The following is a 17978-nucleotide window of genomic DNA, read 5'->3' as shown; positions in this document are numbered from 1 at the left end:
GACCCATACTGCTTTGGAATAATGCATATTTTTAGCAGAACAATTTGAGCATCACTGGAAAAAGATTCTGGATGTTCTTACTCCTCAGTGGGGGGTGGGAGGGCTGGCAGTGGCACGTTGTAGAGGGGAGTGCGAGGCAGAGGGGAGCCCTGCTCATTCGGAGGCTCTGATCCCTTGTTTCACTTGTGGCTAACTGTGATGTTTTTGTCTTCCTTTCCGTGTGTCTTGGTAGGAAAGCCCAGTAGTTTCTTTCCAGAGGACAGTTTTATAGACTCTGGAGAAATTGACGTGGGGAGACGGGCTTCCCAGAAGATTCCTCCTGGCACTTTCTGGAGATCTCAGGTGTTCATAGACCATCCTGTGCATCTGAAATTCAATGTGTCTCTGGGAAAGGCGGCTCTGGTTGGCATTTATGGCAGAAAAGGCCTTCCTCCTTCACATACACAGGTAACCAGAACCCCACATACCCTGCCAATCCCTGGGAGCTCCCATCTCAAATCTTAACCCAAAGTCAAGAAGCCTAATGCTTAAATCTGGATCCTTGAGCTTGAAGGGAATTCCGTATGTTTTATAGCCCATTCATCCGTTTGCCCTCTCTTAGACTGTACCTTTCAGATGAGTAGGGTTATATCCCTGGGGCTTTTTAAGAGGAGGGGATTCTAAGAAATCTCTCAATAGTATTTCTTCTATTACCCAGTCTCTTAAGTTAAATTATCCCGGAAATGTAATCTAGAGAAAAAAGCATGCACTGTGGAGTCAGACAGACCTGAATTTGAATCTTCTCATTATCAACTATGAACCCTTGGGCCTGTTACTTATCCTCTCAGAGCAAGTTTCCTAATCTATCAGATGGTGATAACAATACCCACTTTGCAGGGCTGTTGTGAAGAGTAAAGAATAACATTTATAAGGCAGCTAGTGCAGGACCTGGATCAGAATAAAGGTTCCTTCCCTAGTCTCTTGCATTCCTTCTCTCCTTCAGGGTCACACATTTACTCAGACACATGCACGCCAGAAACACTTAAAAAACTCGTCCAGGGCCAGCCCTGTGGCATAGTGGTTAAGTTCGCGCTCCGCATTGGTGGCCCGGGGTTCACAGGCTCAGATCCTGGGTGCTGACCTATGCACCGCTCATCAGGCCGTGCTGTGGCGGCGTCTCACATACAAAATAGAGGAAGATGAGCACAGATGTGAGCTCAGGGCTAATCTTCCTCACCAAAAAGAGGAAGATTGGCAACAGATGTTAGCTCAGGGCCAATCTTGCTCGCAAAAAAAAAAACTCGTCCAGGATGATTGATAAGAACAGACTTGTGTAAGGTCCTCCCAGCTCTGGGATTGGAGTAACATAAATCATAGACATCCATCAGACATTCCCAGGCCAAATGCAGTCTTCCTAGTCTCAGTAGTTATTTAATATTTTTAGTTAAAACATAGATAAATATCTATCTTGGTTTTTTTAAAAGATAGATAGATAGATAGATAGATAGATAGATAGATAGATAGATAAACTCAATTTGCTTGCTAGTAGGCCAGTGGGACTTAACCACCTACCTGTTGCTAATACTGTGTGACTGACTGCTCTTGCATCTCATACTAGCAGGCTCGGATCAGTCAGCAATTGTATTTGACACAGTGTGTAATTATTGATAGAGTTTTGAGCTAATCTAGTTTAGTTCCCCAAAACTGCTCCCTGAAACTGGAGCTTTTAGAAAGGATCGACGAAAGGAAGATAGGTATGAATCAAATTTTCATTTGCACATGGCTGACATTTAAGGGATATCCAGTGCTCAGTCCCAATCCTAGACCCCTGGGATTCTAGCCAGCACTTGCACGGAGTTGGAGTTCAAACAGTCATTGAGCAGTTGGGTTCTGATCCTGTACCCACCATTGGAAAAGCATGGTTATCCTGGTCAGCCAGGTGACGACTCACCACACATATACCAAAGTTAAAGCAAAATGAGACTAAAAAGTAATCCACTAATCATGCTGCACTTACAAGAAAAAATGGGGTCTGGGAAGGAGTTGGAGTTGGTTAATCAACTTCACTCAGCTTTAGCCTCTTTTGCCTGTCCCAGGTTGTGTTTCCTTGTGTCCTCCCCAGGAGAAGCCCAAGGAAGGACTCTAGTGTTGTGTTGAAGCAGATCCACTGCTAATTATGCTCTCTTTGTACTTTAGTTTGACTTTGTGGAGCTGCTGGATGGAAGGAGGCTCCTGACCCAGGAGGCACGGAGCCTGGAGGGCCCCCAGCGCCAGTCTCGGGGAGTCGTCCCCTCCTCTAGCCACGAGACCGGCTTCATCCAGTATTTGGATTCAGGAATCTGGCACCTGGCTTTTTACAATGATGGAAAGGAGTCGGAAGTGGTTTCTTTTCTCACCACTGCCATTGGTAAGGAACCTCTCCACCCCTCTGGGGTCTGTGGGATAGTGTCTGTGTGGGTGAGAGGGCACTGGGGGATTCTGGGGATTGAAGCTGACAAGCGAATGTATCTTGCCTAGAGCTATAGACGCCACCTGGAGTCTGGCATGAGGTCATCCTGACTGGGCTTGCTGGACAAGGAATGGGAGTGAGATGCAGGGAGATGAGGGCAGGGAGTGGTAAGAAGAGCTGGGAGGCCGGTCTGGGCTGGCACCTGAGCCCAGGGCTGTTGCCCACTGCCTTTCTTGTGCTCTCTGTGGCATGGTGTGTGGACCAACAGCCACATTATACACCAAGGGGTGGAACTGACAACGAGAGAGGAACCCTGGATGACCAGCCACATGGAGGCAACATCTCTTTTCTTGTCGCTTCTCTCCGACACCTATATTTGTGTTTAGAGTCTCGCTTGGTTTGACTCACTGATGAGTTATTTGTGTTTTTGGGGTTTTGTGTGTTTCGTTTGTTTTGCTTTTGGAGCCAACAACCCCTGGCAGAAGAGAAAAGAAGGTAGAAGAGAGAGTGAGGGTAGTAGCACCAAGGGCTGGAGGAACAACGTAATCAGTCAGATTGTGGTCTTGTTGAGGATAGAAACATCCTGATCTCTGACAAAGAATGAGTCCCGATGTTTTAAATGAGTGCCTAACACCTTGCTGTCCCTCAGAGTGGGAGAGGGCCGCAGCTCTTGGTTCAGAGTGACCCTGTGGCCACCTCACAAGTCTGTGGGTGTCTGGGGAGCCTGGCATCCTGTTCTAAGGAATTTGTCTTCTTTCTCCACACATTGCATAGAATCCGTCTCCTCCTTAGATCACCAGTGTGCTGTAGGATGCAGTGGTCTCAGTGGTTCAGGTCAGAAAACGTTTATTCTGAGTTTATATTGCAAGCACTATGACATAGCCTGGAGATCAAATCCCCTACGGGAAAATAAAACTTACAGAAAGACAAAACTCCACTAACCAGAATGCTTGGGAATGGCGTTTCTGCTTAATGAAAAGCTCTATGTGATTTACAGTTCATCTCAAAACTCGGTCTCAGGGGCTGGCCCGGTGGTGTAGTGGTTGAGTTTGCGTGTTCCGCTTCAACAGCCCAAGGTTCACGGGTTCACATCCCGGGTGTGGACTTACACACTGCTCATCAAGCCATGCTGGGGCAGCATCCCACATACAAAAGTAGAGGAAGGTTGGCACAGATGTTAGCTCAGTGACAATATTCCTCAAGCAAAAAAAAAAAGAGGAAGATTGCCAATAGATGTTAGCTCAGGGCCAAGCTTCCTCAAAACAAAACAAAACAAAACTCTATCTCAGTCTTTAACTGGGAGTCTCCCTGACACAGAAAATAGAGTTGACTAAAAACCTCTGAATCTGGTCCTTGGTTCCTAAAACACTCACAAGACCCTAGTTCTTCCTTCTAAACAGCAGTAGTCATTTTCAGGCCATTTTCCTCTTATTTGCTATTTTGCCCTTAGTGTCGAGGCAGAGAATACCTTCCCATTATATATGGAGCTTGAATTATAAGCTTCTGCTGTAACTACAGGTTCAATATTCTACCGTCTTGTCAGAATGAGGGAGGTGGGCCATCAGGCTCCATCAGCTCTGGTGTGGGAAATATGGCTTTGTGCTATCCTTGTTTAGGAAGTGTCTATCCTAGCTGCTGGTCTCTGAGTACCTGGAGGGCAGGGACTCTGACATAATCTGCTCTGCCTCCCTGACACCCTGCCCAGTCCCCAGCATGCACTGTCACTCAGTTAATAAGAAGTGAGCATGAGCGTGGCCTTGCCTCCACTCAGCCTCCCATTGGCAGGACTCTCAGCAGCCCCAATCTTGGCACTTGCAGTGCTGTTGGTTTCCTCCCCGAATGCCCTCTTTTGCGGTGGAGTGGCAAGTATGCTCAGTTCTGAATCTCTACCAGTAACTTGTGTTTTGACCCTGCACAAATCACTTAAGTTTTCCAGCTCTTAGTTTCTCAAGATTCTGGAATTTGAGGATGCAGCCCGGTGGTTACTAGCGACCTAGAGGCTAACAATGTGCCTCCTTTCCCTGTCACTAGAGAGCCAGGTCTGGTCCTCACCATCAATTAGGCTGTCACTCTGTGGGTTTGCCAGGCTCCAGACCCTGTTTCTTTTCTCTTTCTGGACATGGTGGCTTTAATTTGGGGACATGATTATCAGGTTGTTAGTGGTGCCTGAGTTACAGCTTCATGGTCTAACAACCTGACTTCTCTTAGGCCTGGTTCACAAAGAAGCATAGAGCATCATGCTTGCTGAAAACTAAGATCTCTTACAGTCAGAATTCTTTATTTTTAATAACTGATAATAAATATGAAAGGATATTAATACAAACCCCCAAAGAAAGCTACTTTTAATTAGGCTGTGCATCTTAGAGAAGTAAAATGTAGGTCCATTTAGGTACCTTTGCCAAGTCTTGGCTTGTCAGAGCTTGCTAACCTGTTTTGTCATAATTAAGGAGATGGTCTTGCTTCTCCCTCTGGTTCTCCTGTTCTCACCTAAATGATGAAGTCTGTCTTTACCTCCCTTAACCCCGTAATGTCTCTTAGAACAAATAGGCTTTACCGTGCTTCTCAGAGTTTAATGAACCACCTGTCATCTTGTTAAAATGCAGATTCTGCTTTCACAGGTCTGGGTGGATCCTTAGATTCTGGATTTCTAACCAGCACCCAGTGATAAAAATGCTGCTTGTCTGTGGACCACATTTTGATTAGCAAGAGGTTCCATTATGGGTGGTCTCAAACATTGTTGTACAAAGGAATCACCTGGGAAGCTAGTGAGTAATTCATATTCCTGGGCCCTTCCCCCAGAAATTAAGGCCCAGGAGGCCTGAGGTAGAGCCCAGGTGGTCCTGATTCTGGTGGTCTGTCAACTAAGCTTTGAAAACAAATGCCTTAGGAGCACTGCTCTCCGTTCCTTCCTTCCCATGCTGTCCCATGTTAGCTCTGTGACCATGGTCAATCATATCCTCTCTCTGGGCCTCATTTTTCTTGCCTGGAAAATGAAATAGGAATAGTACTTTGCAATCCCCATTGTGAAGATTAGAGAGAGCGAATATAAGTGCCTAGCACAGGCTCTGGGCCCCTAGAAGCACTCGATAAATGAAAGTTAAGATTCTGTCCCATCCTCTTTCTCCTTCCACGTTTCTCTTGATGCTTTTCGGACTCGTCTGTCTTCCTTCTAGCTACAGTGATTGTTTAATGAATACCTTTTTCTTCTTTAATACAAAAACAGACTGATTCTGATGTTGCTGTTAATCCCTCTCTCCCCGGGAGTCCCTGGCATTGAGTCTCAGCTGTCTATGAGCCTTACCTGTGAGCTATGAGTTGTAATTTGTCTTGGCAGGTTAATTAAAAGTTTAGGTCTTGTTTTAGTAAAGTCATTATGGTCCCAGTATACAATTGTAACTCTCGGGTTTGCTTAACACACAAATTGGAATATGACCCTTGCTTCGTTACATGTTGAAATGCAGATCCAGAATTTAAGAAGATCTGAGATGTCAGAATCCAGAGTATTTGTGTCTGTTTGTAATTAAGTAACAGGAGAAATAATTCTGTTTAATTTAACAAATGGCTATATTGTGTACGTTTTTGCTTTTCCCTCCATTTAATGCAATCCGGCTGATGATTTTAAGTTAAATGAGTTTATCTTTTGCCTTGAAAAACATCTAAAAGCACTTTATAAACTGTATACACAAATATATACACACAGAGACCTGATGTTGCTATAGCTCCCTCTGAACTAGATGCATTTACACACACACACACACACACGCGCGCCGCTGAAACCAAGCAAGTTTTAGAATAAAACATGGCAGCTGTATTCAGAAAGAACAGTCTTTCCCCCATATGTAGAGTTCCAGAATTTGAAGGTAATGTGGTTTCTGGTCCTGGCTCCAATGAGGGTGGGTAGCCTTGCTGACCCTAAGTATTGAATGAAGTAGGAGGATGTATACCAGTAGCTAAAATATAATTAATCATTGCAATTTACAAAGGGTTTTAAATACATTCTTTAAGCCTTGCAGTAACTCCATGAGGAGATTATTCTTATTTTTATTATCACCCCCTATTGCGGATGAGGAAACTGAGGTTCAGGGATGTTAAGAGAAAACCTAGGACTTGAATTTGTATCTGTCTGGCTCCAAAGCTTGTGACTTTCCTTCTTTAACAATCTGCTTCCTTCCCAGGATCAAGACCCTTTTTGGGGTATTACACTTCCTTCTGTTTTCCGCCTATTCATTCATTCAACAAACATTTAAAGAACACCTATTGTGTGTTGGGCACCATGCTTGATTAGCTCTTTTCTGCATGTAATTTAATCCTCACAAGAACCTTAGACAACGTGTATTTTGGTCTCAACTTTACGGATGAAGAAATTGAGTCTCAGAGTTTAATTGACTTGTCCAAAGTCACACAATTAGTAAGGGCAGAGCTAGGATGGAAACTTGATCTCAAAATCCCAGGCTCTCCCAACAGTGTCTTACAATTTGCCATGATTCTAATAAACATTTTATTTCCATTTGTATTATATGGAATATAATTTCCCCCTTATTAACTTGCCTCCAATATAAGTATCTTACATCAACCCGGGCAGTTTTCTTGAGAAGTCATTAAAAAGATCATGAAAAAATCTCACAGCATCCGAAACTTTAAATATAAAAATGTCTTCGTATGCATTGCTTGCAACCCCAAGACCTGACAAGTCAGTATGGCAGTGTTTTGGGTCTCCAGATAGCATCTTATCTTTTAATTTTGGTTGATACTGAAGCATAAAAGAACAGATCAACCTGACATTGTGGCAGTGTGAGCCAAGCTGGAAAATAACAGAGGTGTCCCACAGTGGATTTAGAAACCCAGAGAAAAGAAATGAGAATTGTTGTTAGAAAACATAGACCCTGGTAATTTTTAAGAGAAATGTGCCCTGGTCTTCCTGGTCAAGGACATTCATGCTAATTAAAGAGAAGAGTCCTTTTTCTCATGCCTAGGCAGCCACTATAAGTTGACCTGTTCTATGCCAGGGACTAGAGTAAATTTAGTCCCTCCCTTCTTCCCTCCTTCCTTCCTTTCTTCCTTAATCCAACAAATATTGCATTCTTGCTCTTTTCCAAGTTTTAGAAACAGAAAAGGTATGACATGGTTTCTGGCAAAAGTAGCTCATGGTCTAGATTAAGGAGATGAAGCATTTACACAGAAAGTGCCTCTGATGCAAGGAAAAGAGAAAGAAAGGTCACTCCTGGAGTCACTAGTCAGAGTGCCATGAGGGTTGGAGGGAGGCAAGGGCATATCCAGCTGGAGGGATCAGGGAGGGCTCTCTGGATGAAGTGAAATTTGATGGGACCTTAAAGGATGGGTATAATTTTCACATTTAAAGAAGGAAAATGGGGGGGGGGGTTGTTGAGGAGTTAATTCCAGGTAGCAGGACAGCATGAGCAAAAGGAAGGTAGGCAGATAATTAATGCTGTCTGTAAGGAGCCAGCAGTTCTATTTGACTAGAGCACAGGATGCCCTGAAGAGGGGAAGTGAGCTGTCAGGGAGAGCCTCGAATGCCACCCTAAGGAAGGAAAAGGTGCATTCTGCAGGTATTGGGTGACGTTGCAGGCTTTTGAGCAAGGGAATAAAATGATTAGAACCAGAGGGTTTATCTTATGGGGCCCAGAACAAGATCACATTAATTTCTGTAACCAGAGGAGGTTACTGGGATTGAGCTTTGTGATTTTATGGAGAAAAGAAGTGGAGGGAGGGCCGGCCCTGTGGCTTGGTGGTTAAGTGCGCGCGCTGCGATGCTGGTGGCCCGGGTTCGGATCCCGGGTGCGCATCGAGGCACCACTTCTCCGTTCATCCTGAGGCCGAGTCCCACATACAGCAACTAGAAGGATGTGCAGCTATGACATACAACTACCCACTGGGGCTTTGGGGGGAAAAAATAAAATAAATAAAATCTTTAAAAAAAAAAAAAAAAAAGAAGTGGAGGGAAAGGGAGAGCCAGGAAGCGCAGAAGGACTGGTTCAGTGGCGCTGGTAGTGTTTTTATTTGCTGTCTCTGCAGCCCATTCCTTTTTTCCGAGATGTGAATAGATACTTTCACATAAGCTGCTTTCTTCCGAGGGTCTTGAAAATTGGGTCCTTCACGATTTTCCAAAGACCACTGGACAGTGCTATTTCTATATTTCCCTTGCTTTGATTGTGCAAGTTCACTGGCCTCTGAGTGCGTTTGCAAGATCTGGGGAGAAAAATTCCTGACATTATATACTATAACTTGTGTACCAGTCTGTACTACTTCAAAGAAGAAACTAGGAAAAGTGACCGAGGAATGATTTTCAGTTTTTAATAAGCTCCGCCCTCCCCATTCCCCACATCCCCTTCCTCTGAGTTATAAGATATAATAAATATAGCAATGAAGAATCAAGGTCTCTCAGTAATCAATTAACCTTCTTGTAAATGACATTGGCAGCACTTTGTGAAATTTCTACTGGAAACACTTGTTTGGAAAAGTGCCCTGTGGATTCACCTCTCCCGACAGCAGTGATTCATCCAGAGCAATCTGGTAGAAGTGGAAAGAAATTGTAGGCTGAGGGAGAGCTCCACTCAGCATGCTGGAGACACATTGTGGCCAAAATTCTGTTCTGTAGAAGAGAGCTCAGAGTATCAGAGCGCTCCGTCTGCAGCCTGGAGACCAGCCCGGCCAGTGGCCGTCCCTGCTCACTGAAGATGACAGGACAGGGTTCCCCACCACCCCACCCACCCCATCCACTGTCCCTGGGATCTGTCTTGGACTGCTGGGACCTGGGACCTCAAAGGCAGGAAAGAAGAAAAGGTAGCTCAGGGATACAGTAGGTACCAAGCAATAAAGCTTGTCTCCCTGTGGGAATAGTTAGAAATGTGTCTAGTGTGCAAATAACAAGATCCTTCCTCGAGTGGCATCTAAGTGGGTTTTTGATGTTCTCATGCAACCTCTCAGTGTAGGATGTGTCCCTCCAGGGCCAGTACAGCAGTCCTGTGGCGGCCTCAGGCACCAAGCTCTTTCCACCTTGTGCTCTGCCATCTGGCTGTTGTTCTCATGCTTGCCTCCTCGTGGTCCTAAGATGGCTGCCGCACCTCCAAAACTCATGTCTGCATATCAGGCAGGAAAAGGAAGGAAGGAGAAGGAAGCAGGGAAGCTAAATTTTCCTAAAACACTCAGCTTACGTTTCTTTGGCAGAGCTGTGTCACTTGGACACTTGGAGCTGTAAGGAAGTCTGAGGAAGCGAATATTTTTAGCTTGCCATATTGGCACTCTAAATAAAATTAGAGTTCTCTCAGGAAGTGGGGAAGTGAATATGCGGGCATCAGTGTCTGTTTGGGTCAACAAGTACCCACTGAGAGCCCCTGACTGTGTGCCAGCCCCTGGCCTGAGCATTCAGGTGCAGCCATGAGGCAGACATGGTCTTGTCTTGAGGTTCTCATGGGCTAGTAAGTGAGGCTGAGCTAAGGTCAGCTTAGCTACCCATATAACTGAGGAGGAGGGAAAAGCCTTGGTTCAGTCTCTTTACAGCACCCAAGGAACCAAGGACTTTTTTGTTGAGTCTCAAAGCCCCGTGTATGTTGCTTTAAGGGGGACAGACAGGGGGAGCAGGTCCAGAGGGGTTGCAGGCAGACCTAGACACTATGTCTGTTCATTTTCCCATTCAACCAGTGTTTACTAATTGCCTTTTATGTGCCATGTCCTAAGCAGGCATTAGTGGCTGTGGTATATAAAATAGCCATGCTTCCTGCCCTTGTGGAGTTTATAGACATGTTTGAGACAGTTTGAGATAGATTCTTAAGTTTAAATACAATCATCAAATATAGATGTAAATATATAGTGGTAGCTGGTAAACATTTGTTATGATAAAGAAAAGAAGAGGGTACCCTAGAGAAACAAACAGGAGACCTGATTTAGATTGCAGGGGCAGGAGTAAGCATAGGAGTGTTTAGATGAAGGCTTGGAGAAAGAGTATCCCAAGCAGAGGGAAGAGCATATGGAAAGGTCCTGGGATAGGCAAGAGCTGGGAGTATTCAAGGAACCTTAAGATGGTCACATTGTGGGGTGTGGGGATCAAAGGGCCACATGGTATTAGGTAGGGCTGGAGAGGTACCAGGAGGCCGTTCAGGGCTTTAACATGGCATGTGAAGAGTTTTGTTTTGTTTTTTAATTTATCCTAAGGGTAACGGGAAGCCATTGTGGGACTTTGATCTAGAGTGACCTAATCTGATTTACATATTTGAAAGTTTCTCCAGCTGTAGGAGCTGGGACACCAGTTTAGAGGCTGTGACATAGTCTAGGCAGGGGCTCAGGCTGGCCTGGGCCAGAATGGAGGCCTTGGAAATGGAGATAAATGAACAGATTTGAGCTATATACTGACCCTTGGAGATGATTAGCAAACCCCAGGTGTTAATATGATGTTTCCTAAGGGAAGAGGTTAAAGCAGGAAGAGAAAGTATTGAAGAACGGTCCCTTGTAGGGGTGAGTAAAGACATCCCTGGCAAAGGAGATTGTGAAGGTCAGAGAGCTGGTGGGAGGGGACTGGAGGAATGTGCTGGTGGGAAGGTCAATAGAAAGAGTCCAGATATTTTAGGACTTCTCCATCTCAGCATTTCAGCCATCTTCCTCTACCCATAGCCAGAGCTTCCAAATCACTTCTGGTTTATGTTTTTACCACTTCAGGATACATAATACCAGGAACCTTCACAAACCTTGTATTTATTTAAATGGCACACTTTAAAAGATGAGAAAACTGAGGCTTAGAGAAGTCACGTGACTTGTCCAGGGTCACATTTTCTGTTAGCTCTTTTCTCTTTCACCAAGTAGCAGAGCCAGGACCATAATTACAGCAATCCATTGATTGGGTGCTGATTCTGTGCCAGGTACTGGGCTCTAATCATTATCACTTAGTGCCCAAACAACCTAGACATTAGATCGTGCGTATTTCCACGTCCTAGATAAAGAAACTGAGGCTCCAAGATCTAATGCTGCGTGCCATGATCTCATAAGTAGGAAATAGCAGAGCCAGGTTAGCAACCCATGCTCTTTCTCTTACATCTTAGTGACCAGGTTTCTAGTGTGTGATGACATCTATGTGTGTCCTTATACACACTCACAGTCAGAGAATCATCAAGATAGACAGAATCTTAGAGATTAGGCTCACTATATTTCAGCATTTTGCCTGCCATCAGCAGCTACATGGGACCGATCTACCCTGTTCTGAAGAACTTCCTGACCTGTACTCACTCCTGTTGAAGAAACCCCTTCTCCCACCCCCGTTCAGATGGAGTTTCCAATGAAAGCTATGTCATCAGTGATGGTTTCGTTTTAATAACGGATGATTAAATTTTTATTTTCTGTTAGCTCCTTTCTCTCTCAGTTGATAAAGGCAGTTGCTCATCCTCATCTCACAAGCTAGCGTTTCTATTGCAGGACAGCGACTTTGAGAGGATTCTCACATGGTGGTATCTTTTTTCTTTCCCTTTGCGGTACCACTGATATGTGGGACATGATTAAATATATGGCCTCCTGTTCTGTGACAGCCTCTTAGGAATACCCCTAACACAAGTCTGCTGGAGTCGGCATTGGTGGTAGACAGTTGAGGTTGTCGCTGTGGCCAGAGAGGTCCTGTGGTCCGGAGAAAGGGCAGAGGCTTCGGAGTCAAACAGACCTGGGTTTGAATTCTGGCTGCACTATTTATGAGCTGTGGGACTTGGGATAAGTCTGAGCCTCACCTAACTCACCTATAATTAGAAGTAAAACCTACTTTAGAGAGTCTGACAATGACAGGAAAGCATGTGATTCACAGTAAGTTCTCAGCATGTTTTCAAGTGTCTCTTAATTATTCAACATTTGCTGAACATCTACTTTGCTAAGTACTGGAGATTCAACAGAAGTCTTGCCCTCAAAGAGCCTACAGTCAACTGGGAGAACTGACCCTTTCATAAATGATTCCGAGATGATGTGGTCTGCGCCAACAGAGAGGTCTGTGCGAGCTCCCGTGGGACAGAGAGGAGGGCAGCTACCTCTGCCAGGGATACAGAAGGAGGTTGTGAGGTGTAAAGGACTTATTGTAAGAAAAGTACCTTGTGAGCTGGAAAGCAGTGTCCAAATATTAATTATTACCAACTTGGGGCCAGAGCAGAAGTAAGAACCAAAAAGGAAGTATAGAGAAAGAATTACCCCCAAAAAAGGGAGAAATTGAGACAATAAGATAGTAACAATCTCTACTCAGCCGCAGACGTAGTCCCTGTGGACCAGGCAGGAAGGGATCATTATTTGCATTTTAGAGATAAGGAAACAGGCTATGAACAGTGGCTCACGTGAGGACCTGAAGCCAGGTCTTCTGAATCCAATCCCAGTGACTTCTCCTGGAGTCCAGTTGTCTGACCAGGACTGTGAATATGGCAGACCCTCAGGTCAGTGGGCACCAAGTGAAAAGGTCAAAGATCACAGATGCTCCGTGCAGCCTAGAACCTTCTTCTGTGGACATGAACTTCTTGTAAGGAGTTCTGAAGGAAAGAAGGCACAACTGCCACTTCAGGGCACTGCCAGGCACCTGGCTGAGGAATGTTCTTCCTGTCTTAAGAGATTTGTGTATTCCAAGGCTGCTGGATTCAGGGGGCAGACCAATTCTGAAACTGGTTCAAGTCCTGTAATCTTTCTGTGCCCATACTGTTGTAGTTCAAAAATGGAAATATGGGTTCCAGAACATTCCAAGGCACTGTTATTTGTTCTTATAAATTTGTTCTTCTTCAGATTCAATAGGGAACTTCTTAAATGTCCCATTCTATTTCACGTCTTATCTTTACAAACTCCCCTTGCTTCTCTGAAACTACTTGGCAAAATTGATAACATTAATATTAATAGCTGCTATTTATTCAGTGCATACCATATCTAAGTATTATCCTAGATGTTTTACATAAACTGTTTCAGACCCTTACAACAGGCATACAAAGTAGGTATTTTTTCCCCAGAGAAAAGTGGAGCTCAGAGTGTTTAAATGACTAGGCAGAAATTTCATACCCAGTCGGTGAAGGAGGTGGAATTTGAATCAAGGTCTGGCTGGCTCCAATACTCACACTTTTCTCCTCATGCTCTTTGCCAGCTTATGCCTGTTTGTGAGAGTGCCTGGTGTTTTCAGGAGACTGGGAGTGGATGGAAGGCATGAAGGGGATGGTGCCCAGAGAAGAGACTAGAAAATGAGGTTAGGGTCCACCTGGAAAGAGCTCTGTAGGCCAGCTGGGAAGTCTGGTTTTGAAGGCAGTGGGGAGCACAGGATAGTTTTTAAGCAAAGATGTAGCATGATTCGGGTCTTAGGTAGAGCCCTTAGGCACTGGTATGTACAAATGGGTTGGTTTCTCAGATAAAACAGGGAGACCAATGGGAGGACTGTTTCACTAACCGGTAGGGTTAGATGAGAGAAGGGCCTGAACTGGGGCAAACGCCACTGCTTTTGTATAAAGGAAGGGATCCATTCATGACATTATAGGCTGGTTTTCTTGACCACTTGCATGTTAGTTGTAAGGAAGAGGCAGGAAGTGTCAACCTTGGTGAATGGATGCATAGTGATATCATTAATTAAGTTAGGAAATAAAGAGGCAAAGTGGGTTTGTTGAAGGAAGGAAGTAGGGAGATGGTAAGTTCACATTAGATTTGAGCTGCTAATAAAATTTCCAAGTGGATGTTAGTTGTTGGTAGTTACCAACGGGCAGATGGATAAATAGGTGTTGACTTGGGGATAGCTCTGACCTGGAGACCCAATGGGTGTCATCAGTGTGGATGTGAGAGAGGGCAGGTGGGAGGGTAGAGTACTGAGAAGCAGGGAGTCAAGGATGGAACCCCAACATTTGGAGGGTAGGCAGAGGGAGAGATACATAGAGATTAGCCTTAGAGAAAAGTTAGGGAGCTGATTACAAGGAATCTGTTGGAATTAGTCATTAGGAGGTCATTGGGAACCTCAGTGGGAGCAGTTCCCCCCCACCAACCCCATGCAGGCGGAAGTAGGGTCACCATGAGTTCAGGAGTGAGTGAGAGACGTAGAGTAGAAACAATTCCTTCTAGACAGAGCAGAGAAGGAGACAGATGGGAGTAACCTGAGGAGGAGGCAGGTTCAAGGAAAGGTTTATATAAGGTGGGGGGAGCCTTGAACATGTTGTCAGCTGTGGGAAGGGAGCCAGGGGAGAAGATTGGAGGCCCAGGAGAGAGAGGAGATGATTAATGAAAGGAGGTGGGAGACACAGAATGGAGGGCAGATGCAGAAGGGAGAGGAGAGCAGACACCTCTTCCACTGGGGCCCGAGAGGGCAGTGAAGACAAGAAAAGATGAAGTTATGTTTGCAGGTGGAGGAGAGAGGAATTCAGGGTAGAGTCTGCGCTGATCTCAGGGTCAGCAGTGCTTTCTAGAAATGGATTGCCTTATTGAATAAGCCCTGTATGGCCTGAATTGTGTGTGTTCCCTTCCATGTAAAGGCAGCCTCAAGGCAGCACTGAATCAAATCAATTATAATGTGTAATAGAGCAGTGGAGAGAGGGGTACCGTGGCTTAGTGGTCAGAGCATGGATCTGAAGCCAGATTGGCCTGGTTTGATTCCAGGCTCGCCACTTATTAGCAGTGTGACCTTGGGCAAGATAGATAATCCATCAGGGCTTCAGTTTCCTTATCAGAAAAATGGTGATAATATTAGTACCCACCTCATGGGGGTAATTATGAGGAGGCAATGAATTGATATTTGTTAAATACTGAGAACAAGGCCAGGCACATGATAGGTGCTAGGCAAGTGTTTGTTATTGTTATTGGCAGTAATAGTCACTAATAGTTTTCAGTGCTTACAGGGTCCCAGGAGCGTGCTAAATGTTATACATGCATTATCTATCTTAAATTATGTAACAGTCCCAGGGAAGCAGGAGTTATTATTATTTCCTTTGTATAGATGAAGAGACGAGGTTCAGAGAAATTAACAAACTTGCCCACAGGCACATGAGGGTAAGGGCAGAGCCAGGATTTGAGTCTAGGACAGTCTGGCTCCAGAAGCCATGCTCTTTCTGTACTGGCTTTCATTCCTGGGCCCTTCCAAGTCAGGACCCACTTCCCTGGTACGCTCGGTTCCCCTTTCCTGTGGCAGTGGGTAAAGGTTTCAGGCCCTGGTCTGGGGACGCTGTGGGGTGTGTGCTTCGTCAGTCCTTGGTACTTCTCTGGGCCAAAGAGTTTGTACCACAGATCACTACTTGGGGAAAGAGCTCCTTTATCTTTACCATCAAGCAAAGGTCTAGTGATTGCAAATCTAACAGAGGTCCAGGCGAGTTTCTTGCTGCTTAAACAGAGCAGAGGACCTTCTGTTGAAATGACAGGACTATGAGTGTTATATGAAGGGTTATAAAAAATTGTAAGCCAGAAACCTCTGAACATCTGGTTTTAGTTTGAGTAGCTCCTTGTTCATGCCTTTATCTGAGCAGTGCTCATGTTCTGGGCTAATAGAAGCACAGTTCGTTTCATTCCTGGCTCATATTATATGTCAGCCTGATTTTTTATTTTCCTGTGTGTCATAGGCCAAAGAATCCACGCAGGAATGCAAGAGTGCAAGGGATGGACTGTATATTTTGGAAAAGTGAGAAAAAGCCCTGTGTACTAAAGCAGGGAGACAAGGGTGGTATTTTTCACAAACACAGTTTGAGTTTTCTCAAGCCTGTAAACGCGAGCTATCCTTCGGAAAGCTTTCATTTGGGAAATTGTTTGTACCACCATCATCTCTGTCTCTTAAATGATGGAGGAAGAAAGTGACATCTGTTGAGCTTGTCCTGGGTGCCAAGTACTACACTAAGCAAAATTTATTTACATTAACTCATTTTAATTCTCATAACCAGCTTAGGCCATCAGAGCTATTATCCCCATTTTCCAGATGAAGCAGGGGGTGTGTTCAAGGTTATGTGGAGTCAGAGCCAGGATTCAAACCCAGGTATATCTGGTTCACACTTACCTTGCAAGTTCTTGAATGCATTGTGCTGAGATCTGTCTTTTGTGTTCAATAAGTGATAAAAACACCTTTGATGACAGTACTAGGTCAAAACAATATTGAAAACGAAAGACCAAAAAGATACTTAGCATAATAAAGGACATCAATTTCTAGTCAAAAATCCAAAGCTTCCTGGTTAAATTTTAGATGACTTCCCTTTAAAATCACTAGTAAATAAGGGTATATGTGTTAGTTAGCCTTGTTTTAGGAGCTTTGGCCAATGTAAGGCATGAAATTGAAACAAGAAACAGAGAGAAAGTTATCTTTATTTGTCAATTTGTCAAGGGTGTGTTTGTAATTCCTAGAGAACACAATTAATTGAAAAACTATTTTACTTAAGAATTCAGAACTTGTAACGGGGGTACAAGAGAGCTTCTTAAAAGTCAATAGATTTCCCATATACTTGCAATAACAAGTTATGAAGTATAATGAAAAATGTCCCAGTCAAAAACATCAGTAAAAATTAAAATATCATCTTAATGAGTACTGTATGTGACCTGTGTGACAAAGACTGAGAAATTTTATTGAGAGCTATAAAACAGGACATGAATAATTAGGAAATATAACATGTTCCTAGATGAGAAGGTGAAATACTTTAAATATGTCAATTTATAGATTTAATGGAATGCCAAACAGAATCCTAAGGGAATTTAGGAGGTTTGATTGAATGGTTTAAGACTTCATCTGGAATAATAAACAGATGAAAGTATGGAAGAAATTCCAAAGAAAAATAATGAAAGGGTACTCATCTTTAAAGAGATTAATAAATCGTAAATCTATAATGAAAGAGAATAGGAGTCAAGCAGGTTTATGAAATAAAATTGCCTAGAACTGTTACCAGTTATATGTAAAGATTTAACGTTTGAAAAAGGAAGAATTGCAGATTACTAGGGAAGAAAGACTTAGTCAATAAATGTTGTTGGAATAACTTAGAAATGCATCAGCTTAAACTAAGAGGCTGCAAAGGGGCATTCAGAGAGATGGATGTGGTTGATAGACACAGAGGTTTTTTAACCTGCAGTGTTGACCTAATATATAAAAATTGGACGATTTCCCATAAAACTATAGGTTTATGGCTTCCCTTAAAAAACTAAAAGACCAAAATTCCCATAGGAACAAGGGCCTGCCCCCTTTGAATACTCTGTAATTCCCGGCCCAGTCTGCACCTCATCCCTTTTCCTTATACCTGGGCCCGCTTCACTCCCTAAACTTACCTGCCTGGTCCCTGGAGGAATCTGAGTTTTCACCCTCTGATTCAGACTTCACCTTGCACCATATGCCAAAATAAGTTCCAGATGGATTAAAGAGGTAAATATTTAAAAGTCAGACTAAAAGAGGGTGAAACCCAATATTCACTTATCTCTGGCTTAGAGGAGGACTTTTAAGCTTAAAAGTCATTGAAGAAATCACAAAGGAAAAAAGACTGACAAATGTTTACATAAAAATGTAGAACTTCCATATGTCTTATAAAACGTATCAAAAGAAAAAGAAAAATAGTAGACTGGAAAAATACTTGCAGTAAATATGAGAGACCAAGAGTTAGTATCTATA

The 17978-nt window shown here is 43.8% G+C and overlaps 1 protein-coding gene across 1 annotated transcript in view; it reads left to right on the top strand.

Annotated features, from left to right (window-relative positions):
- The window catches only part of TENM4 (teneurin transmembrane protein 4), a 404318-nt gene that overhangs the window by 219435 nt on the left and 166905 nt on the right, over positions 1–17978 (top strand). The window contains exons 9-10 of the mRNA XM_014790360.2: positions 233–447; positions 2176–2386. Coding sequence (XP_014645846.2) covers positions 233–447; positions 2176–2386 — 426 coding nt within the window. The remainder of the gene's footprint in view (positions 1–232; positions 448–2175; positions 2387–17978) is intronic.

This window comes from Ceratotherium simum, chromosome 7 (assembly GCF_057802395.1).
Source record: "Ceratotherium simum simum isolate JZ-2026a chromosome 7, ASM5780239v1, whole genome shotgun sequence".
In the NCBI taxonomy this organism is placed as follows: Eukaryota; Metazoa; Chordata; class Mammalia; order Perissodactyla; family Rhinocerotidae; genus Ceratotherium; species Ceratotherium simum.
Note: the sequence above shows the minus strand (reverse complement) of the source record. Positions and strands in the feature narration are given on the sequence as shown.